General features: G+C 44.9%; 2 protein-coding genes across 5 annotated transcripts in view; one reads left to right on the top strand and one right to left on the bottom strand.

Annotated features, from left to right (window-relative positions):
- Nucleotides 1-6,115, top strand: part of LOC308482717 (solute carrier family 2, facilitated glucose transporter member 5-like) — a 38,463-nt gene extending 32,348 nt beyond the window's left edge. For both annotated transcript variants that reach the window (XM_081016155.1, XM_081016154.1), the window contains exons 11-12: nt 521-648; nt 1,471-6,115. In XM_081016155.1, coding sequence (XP_080872281.1) covers nt 521-648; nt 1,471-1,707 — 365 coding nt within the window. In that variant the 3' untranslated portion in view covers nt 1,708-6,115. The remainder of the gene's footprint in view (nt 1-520; nt 649-1,470) is intronic.
- Nucleotides 6,116-6,156: 41 nt separating this feature from the next.
- The window catches only part of CA6 (carbonic anhydrase 6), a 31,477-nt gene continuing 14,271 nt past the window's right edge, over nt 6,157-23,362 (bottom strand). For 2 of the 3 annotated variants that reach the window (XM_081016152.1, XM_081016151.1), the window contains exons 4-10: nt 16,726-16,874; nt 14,806-14,901; nt 13,407-13,473; nt 13,038-13,195; nt 10,844-10,967; nt 9,881-9,979; nt 6,157-8,247 (exon numbers count right to left, since the gene is read on the bottom strand). In XM_081016152.1, the coding sequence (XP_080872278.1) occupies nt 7,634-8,247; nt 9,881-9,979; nt 10,844-10,967; nt 13,038-13,195; nt 13,407-13,473; nt 14,806-14,901; nt 16,726-16,874 (1,307 nt within the window). In that variant the 3' untranslated portion in view covers nt 6,157-7,633. The remainder of the gene's footprint in view (nt 8,248-9,880; nt 9,980-10,843; nt 10,968-13,037; nt 13,196-13,406; nt 13,474-14,805; nt 14,902-16,725; nt 16,875-23,362) is intronic. The other variant, XM_081016153.1, reaches the window with a different exon arrangement.

Below are 23,362 nucleotides of genomic sequence, written 5' to 3'. Positions count from 1 at the left end.
CATTGGAAGCAATTCACGAATGTAAATATTGTAATGCCATCGTACAAATCTATGGTGCAACCTCGCCTCAGAAAGGATATTGTAGAGTTGGAAAAGGTTCAGAAAAGGGCCACCAAAACAATTAAGGGAATTGAATTTTGGACGATTCAAGACAGATAAAAGGAAGTCCTTCTTCACATTGTTGAACTATGGAGCTCCCTTCCAAAGGAGGCAGTGATGGCCACCAACTTCGATGGCTTTGAGACAAATTCATGGAGGAGATAGCCATTGATGGCTACTAGCCATGATGACTATGCCCTGCCTCCACAGTTGGAGGCAGTCAAGTTTCTAAATACCAGCTGCTGGAGACCATGGGAGGGGAGAGGGCTCTTGTGTCTGAATTCTGCTTGCGGGTTTCCCACAGGTTGGCCACTGTGAGAACAGGATGCTGGACCACCTGGGCCACTGGCTTGATCCAGCAGGCCTTTCTTACGTCCTTACACATGATAATAAATAATTATCCCTTTCTTCCTTCTCCCAGGCCCGATTCCGAGTGTGATGATAATTGAGATGTTCCTCCAGTCGTCTCGCCCAGCGGCATTCATGGTTGGAGGCTCTGTTCACTGGCTTTCAAACTTCACAGTGGGTCTGGTCTTCCAATACATGGATGTAAGGAAATTGCGGATTCATAACATTTCTGCTTAAGGCAATTCAGTTTTATACAGGGGCAGCGAATATGTTTCTCTTCGGGGCAGCCTTCAGATCATTACTCTGATTTAGCCAGCCCAGAAGCCTCCACTTTTGTAAGGATCAGATTGGGACCCTCCTGGCTCCTTCTTATCACTGGATCCCTGATGACTTGGAAGCTGTAATACCACCCTTTGGCCATCCAGTGTGGTGGCGCCACAGTGCAGGCCAACTCTTTAGTATGCAAATTGCCCTGAGGTTGCCGCTCTAGGCACCCGAGCCATGCTGCCAAAATTCCCTACCGAAAGTCCCTAAATGCTTCCTGTCGGATAGCTCTTGGTGGGTGCTAGCCTTTGACAAATGGTAGACATTCGCTAAGGCCCACCCTAGTGGGGACTTTAGCAGAATCAAATGGTAAAGTTTTTCTGCTTTGGGTTACAAGAGGGGAAGGGAATATTTTGCAGCTTGGGGGCCATGTTCCTTTCTGTGCAACCTTCCAGGGGCCACACAACAGAGATTTGCTTCTCTTCAACAGAGGGTTGTCAACTCAATGTAGACCCATTGAAATGAATAGACCCAAGTTTGTTGTGTCCATTAATCTGAATAGGTCTACTCTGAGCAAGACAAGCACTGCATGCAACTCAGTGTGGTCCTAAATCGAGCCAACATCCCAATGCATTTTGAACCTGGTGATGGTTCTTCTGGAGTAAAGAGTAGGAAAAACAAAATCATTTTCCAGTAACTATCATTCTCATCTCATCTCTCCCTCCCTCTCCTGTTCTCACTTATTTTTCCTCTATATAGCAAGGACTCGGGGCCTATTCCTTCCTCATTTTCTCCGGCATCTGCCTGCTCACCGTCATTTACATCTTCCTGGTAGTCCCCGAAACCAAGAACAAAACCTTCATGGAAATCAACCAGATCATGGCAAAGAGGAACGGCACGGAAGAAGAGGCGGACAAAGAGGAGCTGAAGGATTTCGCCCCCATCTCACAGCCTTACAGCAAGAAAGCCGAGGCGCAGAGGAACAGCGCCCTTTAAGACGCCCCTGGTCCCTCGCCCAGGAGTGGCTGAAGCCCAACTCTCCTCCAGCCGTCTTGGTGGCACATGCCATCCTTCGAATTTCCTCCCGCTCCCTGCATTGTCGTGGGCGAGGTGTAAATAACCCCATGCAGCTGTGCCCTGCGGTGCCCTCCTTGCTACATCCTTCTCACATGGACAAAAACTCCCACCAGCACCCCCCAAAAAAGCTATTGCCCTTTCTCTAGCATCAAAGACTTTGCCATTTCCGGATGCCTTGCCTATAATTCACCTGTTCAAGACATATTTCTGAAGAACCAAGATGGGGAACTTCTTCCCAATTCGGAAGCGTTTCCAAAGACGGTAACTGAGTTTGGAGGATGTTGGCAAAGTGATCTGCAGGCAGATGTGTGTTTGGTTGTTAGGCTGCTGTGAATCCGTCTGACCTGAGATTCACTGTATGGCTGGACCCAAAGTCCTCTTAGAAATGTAGCGTTTCCTCTCTGCATTTCAGTGCAGGGGGAAGCATTTCCTTCTCACGAAGCCATGCTGCTTACGCTGGGGTAAGGTGAACAGACAATTCTTCTGCCTTCACATCCCACAAACTGAAGCACAGACCTGGGGATGTACTCCGAGGTGACTCAAGATAATCTGACACCTAGCATGCAATTCCTCTTTGCCAAAGGCGGAGGACGTGCCAAAATTCAGCGCCTTGTAAAAGATACGAAGAATAATCAAGTGAGGCTGCACGGGAAAGTCTCACAGAGCTGGAATGGGCCTCAAGAGCATCCAACTGTGTTTAACAATTTTCCATGTTATGTGGAAATCAGGGACTTTGGCTGAGGCTTTGACACCCCCTATCACAGCAGTGGGGGACCTAATTGTGCTCCCCTGCCCCTCCGCCATTGACCCACAAGACCATTTCAGCCAAGCTGTCTTACTGGACCCATCAAAGAGAATGAACATGATTACCTTAGATTCATGCATTCCAGTGGGTCTGCATTGAGCATAATTCGGTTGGATACAATCCTGAGATCTTGTAGGACATCAGGTGCAGGCAGGTAAAAGACCTGACCCAGCCAAAAAGGGCTTCACCAAACCTACCCACCCCCCAATCAGCCCTAGTGCAACACAAACCCAGAGGCCTTTCATCTGCTGCAGCCCTTATTTTAACTCTGCATGGGGGCGGGCATGTGACAGAGTCCCTGTTTCATTGCAGGAAGCCCTGCCAATGGAAAAAAGTGAAACTCTATCTGTCCAATGCCTACACTGGCAGTTCTAGCCTTAAAAAGCCCCCACGCCCAACTTGATGGGGTTCCTAACGAGGTCTCAAATGACACAGTGGACCCAGAATAATTCTGAATTCCTTGCTGGAGAGTGTGTATGTGTGTTTGCAGCGGGGTCAAGATGTTTTGGCACCTATCTCTGCTCGTTAAGGAAGTGAAAGGAGTCTGTTACAACACAGTTTTTAACCTCAGCTCTTCCCCTGCTGCATTGATATCAATTGCCAGGCTATAATGGTTATAACTAAAACACTAATTTTAATCATTTTGATTTTCATTAAAGCACTAATGGAGCTCTAATTTTGATTCAGCCTTAGCTGAACAGGCAAATAAGTCTAGAAGGCAGTATCCATTGAATGCCTTCCATCTGACCGGCTTGAGATTTTGCTGCCTGCTTTTCCTGAAGGTGGACCTTTTCTTACCACCTAGAAACTATCATAAAAATTTGCAATTTAATTTTAAGCACAATTTGTGTGCATTACACTTAAAAAAGGTAAAGGTACCCCTGCCCGTACGGGCCAGTCTTGACAGACTCTAGGGTTGTGTGCTCCTCTCACTCTATAGGCCGGGAGCCAGCGCTGTCCGCAGACACTTCCGGGTCACGTGGCCAGCGTGACAAGCTGCATCTGGCGAGCCAGCGCAGCACACGGAACACCGTTTACCTTCCCGCTAGTAAGCAGTCCCTATTTATCTACTTGCACCCGAGGGTGCTTTCGAACTGCTAGGTTGGCAGGTGCTGGGACCGAGCGACGGGAGCGCACCCAGCCACGGGGATTCGAACCGCCGACCTTTTGATCGGCAAGTCCTAGGCGCTGAGGCTTTAACCCACAGCTTTACACTTACCATGTGCTTTAAAAAGTGGTGAACGGGTGTCCTTGCTCGTGGATGAAGTGAGGAATATAATAATACACATTTGAATTTTAAAATTATTGTTATTTTAGTATTGAACTGGGGTTATTTTAGAGGGGAAAGCAGGTTTTTAGGATTAAGGGATGTATAACACACATTCTAAGGGACGCGGGTGGCGCTGTGGTCTAAACCACTGAGCCTAGGGCTTGCCGATCAGAAGGTTGGCGGTTTGAATCCCCGCGATGGGGTGAGCTCCCATTGCTCGGTCCCAGCTCCTGCCAATCTAGCAATTCGAAAGCACGTCAAAGTGCAAGTAGATAAATAAGTAAGGTAAGGTAAGGTAAACAGTGTTTCCATGCTCTGCTCTGGTTGCGCCAAAAGCGGCTTAGTCATGCTGGCCACATGACCCGGAAAAACTGTCTGCGGAGTGGAGAAATGCTAGCTCCCTCGGCCTGTAAAGTGAGATGAGCTCTGCAACCCCAGAGTCGTTCGTGACTGGACTTAACTGTCAGGGGCCCTTTACCTTTACCTTTAGCACACATTCTGGTTTAAATCTGTGTTTTTCTGCTCTACACCGGGCAGTGGGTTATCTCAGCCAAGGGATACTGGCCAAGTCAGTGGAGGCTGGTTCATTAAGGGCAAATGGGGCACTGCCCCACAAGCATTCGTTTGCCCTAAGCCACACTCCACCTGCCTGCTTTATTACTCAACAGAAAGTGTAGCTTCTTTCCCTTTAGTTTCAGTATTGCCCTTATAGAACCGAATGGAGGAAGATGGGGACAAAACTAGTCAGACGGCTCGGTCTGTCATTTACTCTGGCTCCATCTGCTGGTGAGCTCCCTGTCTTACACCCTACCAGTTCCAACGGGAACCAGCCACCTCTGGGCCAAGGAAGGAATTGGGAGAGAACTGATAAACACAGAAGGTTTTTGTATCAACAGAACTAACAATTTCTCTCACACCGAACAGGCTTGATTCTCCTGGGTGGTGTGTATATATGGAAACAAACCAAAACCCCTTTCACATAGAAAACTCAGATTATTAGAATAGTGTTAACCTAGCCTTGCCCTTGACATGCTAACTTTCCACATGCAACCTGAAGTGGCAGAGCCAGGTTAACCATCTGTGTGTGAATTAGGCCTGCCTGAGTGGGTCCCTTTTCCTGGCCCAGTACTAAAGACTTAAAAAAAACAACCCAGAACAAAGGATTAATTGCTTTAAAACAAGGCAAATTGTTGGTCCATGTAGCTCAGTGCTGCCTACACTGACTGGCAGTGACTCTCAGCTTTCAGGCAGGGGATATATTCTCAGCTTTACTAGGAGATGCTGGGGGATTGAACCTGGGACCTTCTGTATGCAAGGCAGATGCTTTACCACTGAGCTATGGCTCTCTGGGGTTCCATAGAGGGCTCTTTCCCAGCCTTATCTGAAGCTGCCTGGGATAAAATCTGCGGCTCTCTAGACGCAGCTATGGTCTCAGCTACACACTCCATTTATTGGGATGCTCAGCTGGTCTCAACGATCAAGGTGGGCTCTCATAATTGACCCAAGCTGTCCTAAGGAATAGGCAATGCAATCAAATGCTTGTTTTTCAAGAATTTTGAGTCCCAGCATGTTCAGTTGATCTTGCTGCCCAGTAAGTTTTGAGCTTCAACCTAAATCTCCCAGTTTTATTATGGGTTTCTGTTTACTCACTGTCTGCCCCCTCCCATCCATTTTTAATTGTTGCTTGTTTGGACTTCATATAACAAGACACACAAGTTTAATCACAATATATGATTGATCTTCAAGTGCCTCCAGATTGCCTATTGTTAAGCATCCATTTTAATACGTTTGCAAGAGGTTAAATGAATTTGCATCACAGCAAGTATTAATCCAAAGTGTTCCAGATCATTTCCTCCATCACTTTCCTTACTACAAAAAGAGAAGTGGATTTGTTCTACAGACCCTCCCAAGCAACTATAATGGTGCAACCTGAATTTGCCAGGATATGATTGAATCCCTCTTGAAAATAGTGACAGTCTGGAAGTGTCCTTGGTTTCAAGGTGTATGATATGTTTCTCACCTGCCCCAGAAAACAACAAAACAGTATTTGTCTATGAACAAAGGGGAAGAGTGTTTAAAAAGACTATTTTGTAAAAGGAGCGGATATTGTGTGTGTTGTTTGCTGATTGATTGTTATTTTTCATCTCCCTGGAAGGGGGATACATTTTGTACAAAAGATCATTGTCTATTTTTGTAAATAGAGCAAAAAATATAAAATAAAAGCCATCTTATAAAGCCTGAAAAAAACACAAGGGTGTTTAGTGTTGCTAAAACTCAGGAATGACAAGCCAGGTTTAACTGGTGCATACTTTATTATCATTATAACATAGTTGTACTGCCTCTACGAGTCAAAGAAGAAAACAAAAAACCCCAAACATGTTTGTTTTGCCATGAAATGCACACAGCATTGATTTAATCCCCTCTCCAGTTTCCCAGGTGGAGTTGATTGAGGTTAAGCCCTAAGGGGTTTTGCAATTAATTCTGCTTCAAAGAGAGGCCTGTGTCCTCCTGTTATCATAAACCTAAGCTCAGTACTCTGATCACACCCAGATGATTTATCCAATCAATGCTTGGAGGTCTGTAAACCCCTCTGATTTAAATTCAAATGTGGTTTTTCTCAGGATCACGCCTGCAGGCTAATCTTCCCTTCCGAAACAAAATGGCAGTAACCATATATCAGGAAGTATATACGTCTATCCATGCATGAAATAAGATTCAGTTGCGTATTTTGAAAATGGAACAAACAATGTCACCAATACACACACACACATATCAGGATCCTGAGAAGTGCAGATGTGGTACCAATGACACCCATGCAGATATGAAAGCCTGTCTCCTGGAGGATATGTTTTCAGGACTTAAGAGAACACCCAAGCAGGGATCTAGGATGGCTCTGAATCATGCAAGATGTTTAGGCAGATAGGTAGTCATCACACACTATACATTTAACGCACTCTTACACCGCTTTTTAACAAGGCATGGCTTCCCCCAAAGTAATCCTGGGAAGAGTAGTTTGTTAATGGTGCCGAGAGTGGTTAGGAAACCCCTTGCAGAGTTATAGTTCCCAGCACCCTTAAACTACAGCTCCAAAGATTCTCTGGGGGAAGAGAGTGGCGTAAGGGCAGCTTTCAATGAATGGTGAGGATGTGACCCAAACTTGATGGGGATGGGAAGAGGGTGGGGGTCTCCTTCCCACCCCTCACATTAGCCACACAGGGCTAAACCTGCCAGCTAATCTAAGGCTTTGTCTATCTCTCATCACTGCCTTGATAAGGAGGACTCTGTGTGGCACAAACAGGTGATTTACTTTCACTTCTCCCAGGGTTCCTCTCTACAAGGATTATCATGCTATGCAAGGAGAAGTATCTGAAACGCAGACAATTCTACATGATCTCACAAGCAACAACAAAAAATCGAGTACAACCAGAATGAGGTTTTCTTTTTCTCTCCGCCTCTCGCCCTCTCCTGCAGTTTGTGTTCGTTTCCATTCCATGCTGACATAATCGGTAATAAACATGAAAGAAATATGGGGCATTCTCCTCATCGTAAGGCGAGATTTTCCTGAAATGAGAATATCCCCTCCTCTCCCCCCAAGGATCTGGCCCAGTCCTTAGAAGACCTAGAGAAGCTCTTGGTGTGGAAGGAGAATCAGTCTATAATCTGGATATCTTGAAGGAAAGGTGGGGAGTAAAGACTACATTTGCGTCCCAACCAATCAGGGTTTTTTTTTTTTTACCTCTCAGCACGGATTCATGCCTGATCAGCAGGAATCACCCGCAGCTGGTGTCAGCATCCACCACCACTCCCCCCCACAAGGTCATAGGTGTTTCCCCCCAAGATATGATATCCCCCTTCTGGTTGTCATGTTTGCACAGGGTGAGCTCCTGGACGTCGTCGTTGTCTAAGAGGCTGCTCCAGAGGTTGACGTGGCTCATCCAACCAGAAAACGGGTTGGCAAAGATGTCCATCACAGGGTTCTTGTACTTCCCAAGGAGTGCCTTCCCGCCGCTTTGGATCACGTAGCCTCTCTGGACGTCCTTGACCGTGCCCTTGGCTCCGTTGACCCACAGGTTGACGGTGCCCGAGTCGGAAGCCCAGGTGATGCAGTGGTGGACCCACTCCTCAGACTTGCGGTGCAAGTCAAACTGCACCGAGGTGCCCCCAATGGATACACCCACGCCGATGCCCACGGTGACCACCAGCTCATTGTCCCTCTCTGGGGTGGAGTAGAAGAAGACCGTTTGCCGCCCTTCATTCAAGTTCTGGGCCCAGAAGCAAAGCGTGAAGGTTTTGAGCATCATGGCCTGCAGGGGGCGCACCTCAGCGTAGCTGGCAGTGTTGTCACGGGAGAAGTAAAGAGCTTGGGCATGGACCGGGATGTGACCTGGAAGAACCAATCAGAACCTCTCAGGCGTGGGCTGGGTTTGAATGGACACTTGGGACAACCCATCGGAACTGCTCGTTCTGCAATAGGATGGTCCTCTTCCAGCAGAACCATAACCCACTGCCCTTTGTTTAAAGGGATGTGAGCAGCTGGATGAATTCAGGATGAATTTGAAAACATTCCTGTCCTAAAATTTACAGCATGCTGTACGTTGAAGGAAAATAATGTATTGCTGGTATTTAACACCTACTAAATTAGCAAAAGGGACGCGGGTGGCACTGTGGTTTAAACCACTGAGCCTCTTGGGCTTGCCGATCAGAAGGCCGGCGGTTCAAATCCCCGTGATGGGGTGAGCTCCTGTTGCTTGGTCCCTGCTCCTGCCAACCTGGCAGTTCAAAAGCACGCCAAAAATGCAAGTAGATAAATAGGTACCATTCCGGCGGGAAGGTAAATGGCGTTTCCGTGCGCTACTCTGGCGTAGCCAGAAGCGGCTCAGTCATGCTGGCCACATGACCCATAAAAACTTTCTGTGGACAAACGTTGGCTCCCTTGACCAGTAAAGTGAGATGAACGCTGCAACCCCAGAGTTGTCTGCAATTGGACTTAACTGTCAGGGGTCCTTTACCTTTTTAAATTAGCAAAAATGTATAGAACTGCTTCAAATGTATGTTGGAAGTGTAAGGAGAAGGAAGGCACGTTCTACCACATGTGGTGGATGTGCAGGATAACCAAAGCATTCTGGGATATGAGATATAAAGAGTTAGGGGAGAAATTATTAAAATAACGTTTGTGGAAAAATCAGAAGCTATTCTACTAGGAATTCTAGATGCAGAAATTCCAAAGTAGTAGAAAATACTATTTATGTACGTGACGACAGCACTGCAGATGCTACTGGCCAAGAGATGGAAAGAAGATAAAGTCCTGACCAGAGACGAATGGTTGATAAAGATGATGGATTATGCCAAAATGGCAAAAATGACCAGGAAAATCAGAAACCAGGAAGATAGAAACTTTAACAAGGAATGGGGGAAATTTGTAAGTTATTTAAGAGAACACTGTAAACAACTAAAAACTTTGGCAGGATTATAGCAACACTTGTGATATATGAAAAACTAAGGTAAAAATGGATTTTTAAGATAAATGGAGAAACTATAAGATGCAGTAGAAAAAGTTTGACAATGGAAACCATGGAGGGGTGGGTGGAAGTCTAAGGGTTCAGGGAATCCTATATGCTTATGATTATTAATGTTTAAATTCAAGTGTATATTGTAAAACTGAATAATTTTTTTTTTTAAAAAAGAAAACATTCCTGTCCACCCAGGCATTTAGTAGCTGAGGGATGCAATTCCCGGCGACCCGAAGATCACTGGATAGAAGAATGTTTTTAATCGCAACTGGGTTTTTTTTAGATGTTTTCAATTGTTATCATTTTTAAGTGTTTTAACCTGTTTTAAAATGTGTTTGCTTTGTTTTTGTTTGTAAATCTGTTTGGCTCCCTGGGCTCCTTGGAGAGGAAGGTCAGGGCCTAAATCCAATAAATAAGAAGTCTCTTAGCAACTTGCAAAATTTTAGAACAGAAAACGTGCCATAAATAATCAGGGCGTGGGGAGGGGGAAAAGCCTTATTCTCTTACCAGGTTTCCCCATGATAGCCAGAACGTGCTTCTTCATCGCCTGCAGCTGAGTCCGTATTTCATCAAGTGTGGAAGAGACAGTTGACGGGTGACACATTTCTGGAGCGATGGAAGGATAATGATAGTTAGGCTTAATCCTCTTCTTATTTTTATATACAGTTGTACCTTAGTTGTTAGCCGCCCTGAGCCCGGTCTTGGCTGGGGAGGGCGGGGTATAAATAAAATTTATTATTATTATTATTATTTGAACAGCTTAGTTCTCAAGACGTTTTTGGCTCCCGGACGCCGCAAACCCGGAAGTGACTGTTCCGGTTTGCGCACTATTTTTGGAAGCCAAACATCCGACGGGGATCTTCCTGCAGCCAATCGGAAGCCACACTTTGCTTTCTGAAGGTTTTGGAAGTCCAACGGACTTCTGGAACGGATTCTGTTCGACTTCCAAGGTACAACTGTTGTCTCAGTGGTGCTTTCTGCATTAACATAAGGCCGGCTTGTTATGTACTGAAGTTCTCACCCTGGGCCAGCAGGGGGATACTGTAGATAGTTTTCACTCAGGTCGACATATGCAAATAAGGGATTGAAAGTCACGTTCAGTGATTGGATAGTTACAGAAAATGGTTACTGTTGCGTTCTAGTGGAGCTCTATATAAGCAGGCTGGCTGAACCCTTCAGTTCAGTTCTGTTCTGGCCTGTGAATAAACAAGAGCTGTTTGAAGAATCGCTGTGTCGTCTGATATGTTCACCCACAATTTAACAAGGCTTATGCTAGGGGAGAAGGCTCTTGTGCTCGGGTCTTGCTTGGGTGCTTGGCACTGGGGCATGTGGTTGGCCACTGTGAGAACAGGGTGCTGGACTAGATGAGCCTTTGGCCTGATCCAGCAGGCTCTTCTCATGCTTTTAATGCCTAGGGTCCTCCACTCCTATCGCCTGCCTCCCTGCTGGCCTTAAGCTACTCACTTGTACCTTTGGTAACCTTGGCTTGGAAAGACGATTGGACTATCCGGTCATTGAGGGGCTGGACATGGCGGTAATCGTTCCTTAGGGTATTGTTCTCCCAGTCCAATAAGGCATTCTCCAGCAGCTTAACCTACCAAGAAAGCCAAGCAATATGTTCAAGAATAACAGGAATCTCCTCCTCCTTGACATTCCACCTCTGTCCTACCTTTGGAAACAGAACTGCAAGGCTCCTTCCTGTTCCAAGGCTTGCTGCAGACCCGACCTAGAGCCATTCCTCTTGGGAACAGCAGGTAGACAGCCTGCAACATCTAACATTCTGCTGCAGCATCCTTGCTGGTTCGTCTTTAACATTGCTTGGTTTTGAAGTGGGAGATGGAGCAAGCTGTTTGCTGGGGCTCACTAATCTATTCATATAGAGTAAATAATAATTGGGACCCCTTTACCTAAAGGAACATCTTTCCTCATATGAACTTGCCTGGGCCTTGAGATAATCTGGGCCTTGTGCATTAACTCCAGAGGGTGGAATAGCTCCCTGTGGGATGGTTATCCCAGGAAGGCCCACCCGACTGTTAGAATTCCTGCTCCATGATTGCAGTCATGGGATTTTTGTCTATCACATGACGGTGTATGTTTTGACTCCACAGAGTGGAAAGTGATGGAAACAGGATGTTTGTGTTACTGTGTTCCGTGAAGTGGGACTATTGTCCTTTGTTCATTCTCTTTGCTGTCTGATGCTAGAGAGAGAGAGAGCCATGTTGCAGTGCTCCTTGAGTGTTTATATGTAAATAAAGTAGATTAGCCAAAATGCGCAGTTGCTGAGGTCTGTAATGCAAGCTGCGAAGACCCTAAGTGTGCCAATGTCTGTTGGCATCGGTCGCTGTGATGTTCGGGCAGAAGAAAACTTATGAAACTCCCAAACGATCAACCAGGAGCGAGGGAACATGTCAGTCGGGCATGTGTCTCTACCAGGGTCCTACTCTTGAGTAGGACGAGCTCCTGACACCAACAACTGTTTTGACAGCATTCCCGTGCCAGGCAAATACCATACTTTTCCGTGTATAAGACGATGTTTCTTATTAAAAAGTTATGTTAAAAATTTGGGGTCGTCTTATATACAGATAACGCATAGGGGGGACATGGGATTGGTTGCTGCCGCGAGCCAGAGATTGTCGGCGGCTATTGGGCGTGTTATTGGTGGCTGCATCAAGGGCTGGTGTTGATTGGCTGTCGCTGCATGAATTGGGCGGGCAATTGGCAGCTTCTGCCGGCGAGGGGACAGACTAATGCTGGCTTTTGCGACACGCGCAAGTGGCGTGGTAGGTCATTTGGGTGAGCGATTTTCAGCATTCCCCCGTTTAAAAAATCTCAACAACTCTGCCTCCCCCTCCCCGAAAAAAGCTCAGCAACTCTGGGCAATCTCCCCCCATTTTCTTAATTTGGAGTTCCCCAAAATAGGAGGAGTCTTATACACAAGGGTGTGTTATACACGGGAAAATAAGGTACATTCTTGATTTCCCGGGTGTTTTGGTTGCCCCAATGAATTGATGTTTTAGCTGAGTACACAGCATCCTTTTGAAGCATGTGGCTCCCCCCAAAGAATCTTGGGAAATGTGGAATCATAGAGCTGGAAGGGACCCCAAGGGTCATCGAGTCCAACCCCCTGCAATGCAATAATATTTTGCCCAACATGGGGCTCGGACCATGTACAGTGGTACCTCGGGTTACATACGCTTCAGGTTACAGACTCCGCTAACCCAGAAATAGTACCTCGGGTTAAGAACTTTGCTTCAGGATGAGAACAGAAATTGTGCTCCGGCGGCGCAGTGGCAGTGGGAGGCCCCATTAGCTAAAGTGGTGCTTCAGGTTAAGAACAGTTTCAGGTTAAGAACGGACCTCCAGAACAAATTAAGTACTTAACCCAAGGTACCACTGTAGTTTGCTCCCTCTCAGTGATAAAATCCCCAGCATCTTTAACCACCTATAGTTCCCAAAATCCTTTGGAGTGCACAATGTGGCATAAATGTGTTTCAAATGTATGCTGTTTACATAGCCTATGGTTTTAATATGTTTTATACATTTATATTACTGTATTATAACCTTGCTGTAAATCACTTCGGGGGTTTAATTCTGAAAAGCGACTGATAAGTTCAACAATAAAAAAAAGGAACAGACAGACCAACGCAGACCAGTGCTTTCTTACCTGCGTGTGAGACAGCTTGATGGGTGAATCAAATATAGTCCAAATCACGTTCTCTGTACAGGGAGGTGTGGTCAGAGAGCCCTGGTATCTATAGAAATTGGCAAGGTTTTCTGGAAGCATGGACAGGAGATCCAGAGTGTTGAGTGTAGTTGACTGCCCTAAAAAAAAAAGAAAATACACACACATAAAAGCTTAGCAATTTTATGCAATATCCAAAGCAGATCAAATACTGGGCGACAGCTTTCAGCAGCTAGCTAGCACTGCAGCGATATCCCACTGCTCAAAACCAGGGTGGTAAAGAATCAAAATCAACCACCTTCATCTTGCCTGACCAGGAAATACCATGCCAAGGTTTAAAGGGAAACATACCTGCAAACTTGATTTTGGCCAAGTTGGCAATGAAGTCGCTATAGTAAGTGTTTTCTAGGTTGCCATCCTGCAAGAAAGAAGGGTAGTACAGTGGTACCTCAGGTACAGACACTTCAGGTTACAGACACTTCAGGTTACAGACACTTCAGGTTACAGACTCCGCTAACCCAGAAATAGTACCTCGGGTTAAGAACTTTGCTTCAGGTTGAGAACAGAAATTGTATGGTGGTGGTGCGGCGGCAGCAGGAGGCCCCATTACCTAAAGTGGTGCTTCAGGTTAAGAACAGTTTCAGCTTAAGAACGGACCTCCAGAACGAATTAAGTTCTTAACCCGAGGTACCACTGTATTTAAAATGGGGCATGTTCAAATGGGAAATGAATGTGGAGAATGTTTATATTTTTCTGATGGAACTCCTTATATGGGATTTGTATATAAATTTTCCCTTGGCTCTTTCTGCTGGCCCATGTAGGACCAGCATGGATAGTTGGCCCTGGTGAATATTTGACGTTTCCCCCCCTTATGGCTTTCATCTATAGGCTACCACTAAAACGAGGCTGCATTTTAAGCTGCGTTTTAAACTGTATTCTAACTTATATTTTAATCAACTGTTTTTGTTTTGTTTTGTTTTGTTTTTTAATGTTTTTACTGTATTTATATTCAGTGTTAGCTGCCCTGAGCCCGGTCTTGGCCGGGGATAGCAGGGTATAAATATATTATATTATATTATATTATATTATATTATATTATATTATATTATTATAATTATTATTATAGCTCAGTGGTTATAGCAACTGCTTTGCATGCAGAAGACCCTAAATCCAATACTTGACATCTCCAGATATGACTGGGAATATCACCTCCCTGAAATCCTGGAGAACCACTGACAGTCTGAGTGGGCAATATTCAGCTAGATGGATCAACATAGGGCAGCTTTCTATGTTTTCTCTCTCTCTCTCCACCCATTGATAATATGCTTTACCACAAGCACCCCCAACCTTTGGCCCTTCAGATGTTTTGGACCACAATTCCCATCATCCCTGACCACTGGTCCTGTTAGCTAGGGATCATGGGAGTTGTAGGCCAAAACATCTGGAGGGCCGCAGGTTGGGGATGCTTGCTTTACCTACATTTTGACACAGGGAAAAGCCACAGAGATAACATTCTTTCGCATTTTGCTGTTTCTTTTTGTTTGGCGCCCCCTCGTGGTTTTTCTCTTTTTAAAATCCAAATTGTTTGCAACAGCGTGCAAAGCATTCTCGCCAGAAGAAGAAAAACAAACAAACTTTCCGCCAATTCTAGATCTCAGAAACTGGGGCAACTGACTTTCAGGAATCTGAAACTTTTCCCAAATGCATCTTCAATTTAAATAGATAGATTCCACCTGGATTAGCCACCTACCGCGAAGAGAAAAGCCAGAACTGCCAAGCCATCCGGTTGAACCTTCGCTTGCTCGATGCTTGCGTACTTGGCTGAGTTGTAATGGACGATATGCAGCTGGGGAAAGGATAAGGATGGCAGTGGTTAAAAAGCCAGGCAAGGCCTTTAGCTGAGTGGTAGAGCACATGCCTTGCACATACACATTTGATCCTAGATTCAGGTAAGTAGCCGTGTTGGTCTGACGCAGTAGAAATAGATTAAAAAATATATTTAAAATATATTAAAATATATAAATATATAAAATATAAAAATATATTTAAAATGTCCAGTAGCACCTTAGAGACCAACTAAGTTTGTTCTTAGTATGAGTTTCGTGTGCATGCACGAGGTGCTACTGGACAATTTTTTTTATTTTTCAAAATGTATTTCTACATTTGATCCTGATAGTCTATGGAGAAATAAAGTTGTTCCAAGCCATTCTTCAATCCTATAGTTTGTCTGCGAAACCAGAATCATGATACCTTTGTGTCTCTCTAGTCCGATTTTGTTTTTAAGCAACAGTTACAAAAAAAAAATAAGGGGGTAGCTGTGTTATTCCCCTGCAAGAAAAGCAAAGCTTTTTCCTGCCTCTTCACAGAATGACCAATTTATGATTGCATGAGGTTTCCCAGATAATAATCCACTCTGTTGGATGCCTGATCCATGGCTGGTGGCAATTGTAATCAATGGGGGTCAGAAGGAAAAGAATTGCAGAGAAGGTGAGTCTGTGCTAATTGCACTCTTAACAGGCCATTCACACCCACAAAAGGTTGCCCTGATAACACAGACATCTTGGCGTTGGTAAGTGAATTAGCATTTGTAGAGCGATTAACAAGCAAAACAAAGCAACCTATTCTCCTGATTAAAACCAAAGGTGATGGTGCAAAACCTCCTGAAGTTAATTCAGAGGGTGTTAATTCAGAGGCTGCAGTTCTCCCTTCAATTTATTCCAGTAATAGGAAGTGATGGAAAAACTTTCTGTTCCTGACACTTGAAGAGCAGGCCAGATGAAGACATGCTGAGGCCCTAACATAAGTCAAATCTAAAAGGGCCCATAGCACTTTAAAAAATAATAATAATTATGGCCCCTCACAGAGCTACAATTCTCAAAAAATTACAGTTCCCATAATTATTTGGGGGAAACCATGATTGTTGCATGTGGCATAAGTGTGCTTTAAATGTATGCATGGGTGTGGCCTTAGATCGCTGGTTTGCGGTCTGCAGCACAACCATAACATTTGGGGATTTTAATTTTTTTTGTATTCGGAGGCCCCTCGTGATCTGAGGCCCTATGCTCTGGCTTACTTACCATGTGCTCAAATCCCACACTGCTAGGGAGTTGCTACCAGTCAGTCGGCAATACCAGCCTCAACCAGAAATAGTCTTGACCTGGTATAAAGTACCTTCTGCTTTTCCTATGGGTTTGTGAGTGCGGGTGTTTGGTTTTCCCCCCCTTTTTCCTCTGCATGGAGGCAAAGGAAAACAACCCCTCGACATTTTTCCTGAGGAAGCTAAAGACATTATAATGCCAGGATTCGATCTCGTGCCTTCGAACCAAGTGCTCAAACAGGCATGTGTCAGAATAGGCAATCCCCACCCATGACCAGAACACAGCTCAGATAGAGGAAAAGCTTGTCTGCCCATTTTTGCCTCTGGCCATGCCCACCGCCAGCATGTAGCCCTCTAAAAGCTGCCCAGAAAGGTGTCTTTCCAAAGCTAGGAGAGCTTCTGCCAGCTCAGTGTTGTGGTTAAGAGTGTCAGACTACAACTTGAGAGACGAGGATTCAAGTCTCGGCCCAGACTTAAAGCCCACTGGAGAACCTAGCGCACCACCTTGAGCTCCCTGAAAGGAAAGTTGGGATATAAAGGGGTGTTAATAACCAAACAAGCAATTAAATGTACCTCGGCAATGTACCTCATCCCATCCACTGTGTGTTCCGAGCCACTGGTCTCAAGATCCATTCCTCCCCAATGGAAATGGAACTGGACAGCCGTGAAGATCCCAGGTAGCCCTTTGGTGATGGTCATGGTTGAAGGAAGGTCTATCTGGACTGGGAGGCAGAATGAAAGCAGGAAGTGAGGTCAGGTGGAAAACAACTCTGTTACAGCAAGGCTGTAATAACCGCATGGGTATTGATTGATTGATTGATTGATTGATTGATTGCTCCACTGTTTGATTTTGTTCCTCGTTCACAACATGCAAGAGCAACGTAAAAGAATGTTGCAGTAACCTTTATAAACACAACCCTTGGTAACTTTTCTTTTCCTTTAAAAAAGTTGCACTTGTGAAGGTTCCCTTGCTGGCCAGTTCTCCCCAGAACTGTTAGAATGTTTGTGAATGTTCCATGGCACCACAGCTGCTCAGGCAATGCCAGAAGCAGAAGGAGTGAGAGCCAGAAAACAGTCTGCTTTGAGCCTCTTAGATTTTAAAACATGCCTCCTTGATGAATCCAAGATACATTGGTATTTAAAAAAACACACACACAACAAGCACCACCTAGGAGTAATAATTTTCCTTTCTGGTTTTGACGCTGCATTTGCATGTCTGTAATACAGGATAGAAACAGGTTTGGAAACATCATCCTCAGTTTTTAGATGCCAGCCTAAGGAATTTTCATTTACCCAGGCTTTTAGTGGTTAAGGTGGCTCATCTTTTAGCTTCTCTTTCTTATTTTAGGAATTTTATAATGTATACCCTTTTACATTTGGCTTTTGATTTGCTTGTATCTTATTTTTTTAATTCAGCTGCTTTGGGACATTTCTTTTTATTACTTATTTATCTCATAAAATTTATATACTGTAAAAAGCAACTTCAACAGGGTTAACAAAAAGAATAAAACAGTCAAGTGATCAGTAAATAAAACAGTCAAAAGCAACTATTTAAAACATTTCAAAAAGAATTAAAACAAAGAACGAGCTGAAAACATGATTAAGACACCCGTGAATGTTCAACATTTCTGGGCAGGCTTCTCTAAAAAAAAATATATGTTCAGCAGGCAATTAAAAGAGCACAGTGAAGGGGTCTGCCTGATATCAAGAGGAAGGGCGTCTAAGCCAACCCCAACCTCTCTCACCACCAAAGGAACACAAGTGAACAGCACAAGCAACACTGACACCAAACCCTACATACATTAAGCATAACAGAAACATCGCCACCCAACCCCACCCCCACCCATCTTCCCTCCCTCCACCCCTTCTTTTTTTCTCTCCCCCTAATGTCTCAACAAATGAAACAGATTTGTAAAAATGTTACATGGAAAAAATATGAGAGACATTACACTTCTGTAAAACAAGAAAATATTAAATAATTTTTTTTTAAAAAAAGGGGCAGGGAGTTCCAAAGTGTAAGTGCTGAGACACTAAAAGATCAATTTTTCACAAATGTGGAATGAATATTCTGTGGCACCTGGAGCAGTGCCATTTCTGTAGATGGAAGATGTCAAGAGTGCATACATGGGGTCAGGTAATATCCACAGTCAACGTTTCCCTTTTTTTAAGGGAAATCCCCTTATTCCGAATAGGATTCCTCGCAAGAAAAGGGAAAAGTTGACATCTATGGCAATATCTCACAGGTAAACTGGTCCCAAAAGACTAACAAACACAAATATTGTTATTTAGAACAATATTAACTTGGTCGTTACTTTAGTCTAATCCGGAATGAATGAGAGAGAGAGAGAGAGAGAGAGAGAGAGAAAGCAGGAAACAATTGACTCTTCCTCCTCTCTATAAAATCCCCTGCCAAACTGTGAATAGAACATTTCATTCCTTTGCAAGGAACATGAGCAGATCTGATTCCCATCCTGCTTTGGAATTCAGAAGGAGATGAGTGCTTTTGTTTAGGAGCTCTCCCGAGGGCAAGCCAACCGAAAACATGTTTCTTTCTGCAGATTATACCCTTTGTGAGGGATGGGATCAAAACAAAAACCAAAGTTAAAGTAAAAAATACACCCACAAACACTGCCTGCAGCAAGTGCCATAATGACATACAAACCAAAAAAAATGGTTTAATTGTGTAATCATGCATTGAACTGTGGTTTCATAATTGGGGTTGTTCCCTGTTTACTTTTTCTGAGCAGCCTGGTCGACATGGGGAGGGGAACGTGGGGGGAAAGCAAAACAGAATTGCAAAGAAGGTCATTGGGCCAAACTGGGAGGAAGGTCCACTGACAACCAGGACCACGTTTTTGTTTTTTTACACCCCAGCAAATACACTTTGGAAAGAGCAAACCTGACTTCTTTTTGTGGTTAGGAATGCAAACAAACGAATAAGGGAAGACTGTACAGCCTCCCTCCACTGTCAGAGGCAGGTGTCTCTGTGTACCAGTGGCTGGCAAAGGCAAGTGGGAAAGAACAATTTTGGCCCGGCTGGCTCTGTCAGAACAGGATGCCGGACTAGATGAGCCTTTGACCTGACCCAGCAGGGTTCTTCTTATGTTCTAAGTCAGGGGTCAGGTCAGCCAACTTTTTCAGCAGGGGGCCGGTCCACTGTCTCTCAGACCTTGTGGGGGGCCAGACTATATTTTGGAAAAATAATATGAACGAATTCCTATGTCCCATAAATAACCCGGAGATGCATTTTAAATAAAGCACACATTCTACTCATGTAAAAACACACTGATTCCCAGACTCTCCGTGGGCCAGATTTAGAAGGCGATTGGGCCGGATCTGCCCCCAGGCCTTAGTTTGCCTACCCATGTTCTAATCTAAGTCATCTTGCTCTCCTTCAATGCCTTAAGAGGGGGATTAGATGAATTCTAGGGCATAAGGTGCTAATCATGATGGCAATGTTCTGTCCCCTCTGTTGCAGGCAGTAATACCAGTTTCTGGGACAGCATCTTAAAAAGCAGAGACATCACTTTGCCAACAAAGGTCCGTATAGTTAAAGCTATGGTTTTCCCAGTAGTGATGTATGGAAGTGAGAGCTGGACCATAAAGAAGGCTGATCGCCGAAGAATTGATGCTTTTGAATTGTGGTGCTGGAGGAGACTCTTGAGAGTCCCATGGACTGCAAGAAGATCAGACCTATCCATTCTGAAGGAAATCAGCCCTGAGTGCTCACTGGAAAGACAGATCCTGAAGCTGAGGCTCCAATACTTTGGCCACCTCATGAGAAGAGAAGACTCCCTGGAAAAGACCCTGATGTTGGGAGAGGTTGAGGGCACAAGGAGAAGGGGACAAAAGAGGACGAGATGGTTGGATAGTGTTCTCGAAGCTACCAGCATGAGTTTAACCAAACTGTGGGAGGCAGTGGAAGACAGGAGTGCCTGGCGTGCTCTGGTCCATGGGTCACGAAGAGTCGGATATGACTAAACGACTAAACAACAACAAAGCAGAGAAGGATGGCAGGGAGATTGCAGAGGCCGGCATGAGAAGCAGTGCCTTCATTCCCCCTGTGCATGCACAGAGAGTGAAGGATAAATACCCCAAAAAATAAACTGAAGGGGTTTGGACTGGATGACCCGTTGGGTTCCTACCAACTCAGAAGTTCTATGGTTCTGTGACTGAGGGGCTGTTCTTCCTCCAAGTGGAAATAAATCACCAGGGTTTTGCCAAAGCCCTGGGTAACCAATGCGCTCCTGACAAAAATTGGTTCAGGCTGACCAGCAACAATGGTGCTGTTAATGAGCCTGGACGCAAAATACAGAGCGCTAAAGAGACGGAAGGGGTCCAGGGGAAGGGAACTCGACAAAAACAGCAGTTCACCAAAAAAGCAACAACTAATGTTCAGAGAGCAAAGGCTGATAATACTGCTGTGCTGAAACCCCCTAATGAGAGGCTGGTCATACACCGCCGTGTATAATAAGCAGGCAGCCTCAACAATGATCTCTTGGGGCAATACAATTAGAGATTCCTTTCCCTGGAGACAGTTTGTCTCAATGCTCCACTGCTTCCCCACCCCCACCCCCCAAATCCGTCAGCCATCCATGGTTTCTTGTTTTTGCTTCTGATTGCATTCCTGCCTCACCTTTCTCTCCAAGGTCCTCCCCTCCTCCTCATTTCATCCACACAACAACCTGTGAGGTAGGTTAGGCTGGGAGGCAATGACTTACTTACCCAAGTTTCATGACAGAGCGGAGATTTGAACCCTGGTCTCCCAGGTCCTAGTCTGACACCCTAAGCACTACACAAATAGAGAGAATAATACCACTTTAAATAGCTGTGGCTTCCCTCAAAGAACCCTGGGAACTGTACTTTGCTAAGGGCTCCTGAGACCCCCTATTCCCCTCACAGAGCAACAGTTCCCAGAGTGGTTTAACAAAGGACCCCCCTCTTCCCAGGGAACTCTGGGAATTGTCGCTCTGAGAGGTCAGTAGGGGTCCTCTCCTCCTAACTTAGCAAACTAGAACTCCCAGAATTATTGGTATCACAGTGCTTTAAACATATGGTATGAATGTTGCCTAACTTAAAGGTAAAGGTAAAGTACAGTGGTAATAATAATTATAATAATTTATTATTTATACCCCGTCCATCTGGCTGAGTCTCCCCAGCCACTCTGGTTACATAGTGGTGCCCCGCAAGACGAATGCCTCGCAAGACGGAAAACCCGCTAGACGAAAGGGTTTTCCGTTTTCAATGCGCTTCGCAGGACGAATTTCCCTATGGGCTTGCTTTGCAAGACGAAAATGTCTTGCGAGTCTTGAGATTTTTTCCCCCTCTTCCCCCCCTTTTTCTAAGCCACTAAGCCTTTAATAGCCTTTTAGCAGCTAATCCGCTAATCCGCTAAGCCTTTAATAGCCGCTAAACTGCTAATAGCGCTAATCCGCTAATCCGCTAATAGGGTTGCTTCGCAAGACGGAAAAACCGCTAGACGAAGATACTCGTGGAACAGATTAATTTCGTCTTGCGAGGCACCACTGTACTTAATTCGTTCTGGAGGTCCGTTCTTAACCTGAAACTGTTCTTAACCTGAAGCACCACTTTAGCTAATGGGGCCTCCCGCTGCTGCCGCGCCACCGGAGCACAATTTCTGTTCTCATCCTGAAGCAAAGTTCTTAACCCGAGGTAGTATTTCTGGGTTAGCGGAGTCTGTAACCTGAAGCGTATGTAACCCGAGGTACCACTGTAAAGGTACCCCTGACCGTTAAGTCCAGTCGCGGAGGACTCTGGGGTTGTGGCGCTCATCTTGCTCTATAGGCCGAGGGAGCCGTCGTTTGTCCGCAGACAGCTTCCGGGTCATGTGGCCAGCATGACTAAGTTGCTTCTGGAGAACCAGAACAGCGCACGGAAACGCCGTTCCCACGATTCTTTGGAAGAAATCATGTGCTTTAAATCTATGGTGGCTATGCAGTCTTGGTAGCTATTGCCCACAGCTAAAGAGAACCTCCAGGCTTTTAGGAGTAGTATGCTGCTAACCACTACAATAGCCATTTGAAGGAATAACCCCTGGGAACTACAGTTCCCAGGATTCCCAAGCATCTCCAGGTAGCACTAGGAATGTCCCCTGTGTGAGCCCCTGAAGAGCTGCTGCCCGTCAGTGTAGACAACACTGAGCAAGATTGACCAATGGTCTGAGATGGGATAAGGCAGTTTCCTGTGTTCCTACATTCCCCCTGCTTTTCAAATTCACATTATACTGGTATATAAAAAAACCACACACAGTGAGTTTATCTATCAGCTCCGCTGCTCGTCATGTTATGCATTGTCAGAAATAAATTCTAGAAATATCCCCATAGTGCACGGGAAGGATTAGCCAGCATATAACTTTGGAAGCTGTTCTTTTGTCCTTTTATTTTTTAATGTCTCATGAACAAATGCAAACATCTCCTACATTCTCGATTGTGTACATGGTGCTGACTGGATCGCCCGCCTCTAGTTTGAGAAAATCAGCACAAAATTAGCAGAATAGATTTTTTTCAAAAAAGAAAAAAAAGAAAAAGAAAGAGATGACAAAGCAAGAAGTTGAAATAAACGAGATCAGGAGAGGCAGCTCGTTCAATTAAAAAAAGAAGCTTTTGTGAATGACAGTCAGCTGAAAATGTAAAAAAAACACAAAACTCTGACTTCAACCATCACTAGGTATCTGAAAGACATTGCAGGGTTGATGTTATGTATCACACCAAAATTCACACCACGCTTAAAACAGGGGCTATTTGGCACTTATATCCGGCTTTTAACCTTGGTTGCAAACAGATTTAAAGCCCTGGTTTCAAGTGGGTTTAAAGCTAGCTTTGGTTTCAGATTAGTTTCAAGCTAACCCTGGTTTTAAATGGGATTAAAGATAACCATGGTTTCAAGGGTCATCTGGTTTTCAAATGGGTTTGAAGCTAACCATGGTTGCCTTAAATTTGGGGAAACCAGCTACACCATGGTTCATGCTGATTAGGGAAGGGAGTGTAGCATTTGCATGGCAGAGAAGAGGAGAAAGAGGCTGAGGGAGGCTACAAGTTTCCAGAGTTCTCGATCTCATAACCATGGTTAAGGCGGAGATTGGGAAATGCTATGTTTTCATGGTCTTAGGCAAGCTACAACCCCACAGTAGTAATACAAAGAATAATGATGCTCAGTTACTTTACAGTCTCATAATAAATGTCCCTTGTTA

The sequence above is a fragment of the Podarcis pityusensis genome, assembly GCF_964106645.2.
Source record: "Podarcis pityusensis genome assembly, chromosome: 8".
Taxonomy (NCBI): Eukaryota; Metazoa; Chordata; class Lepidosauria; order Squamata; family Lacertidae; genus Podarcis; species Podarcis pityusensis.
This window is presented reverse-complemented; position numbering and strand designations above follow the sequence as displayed.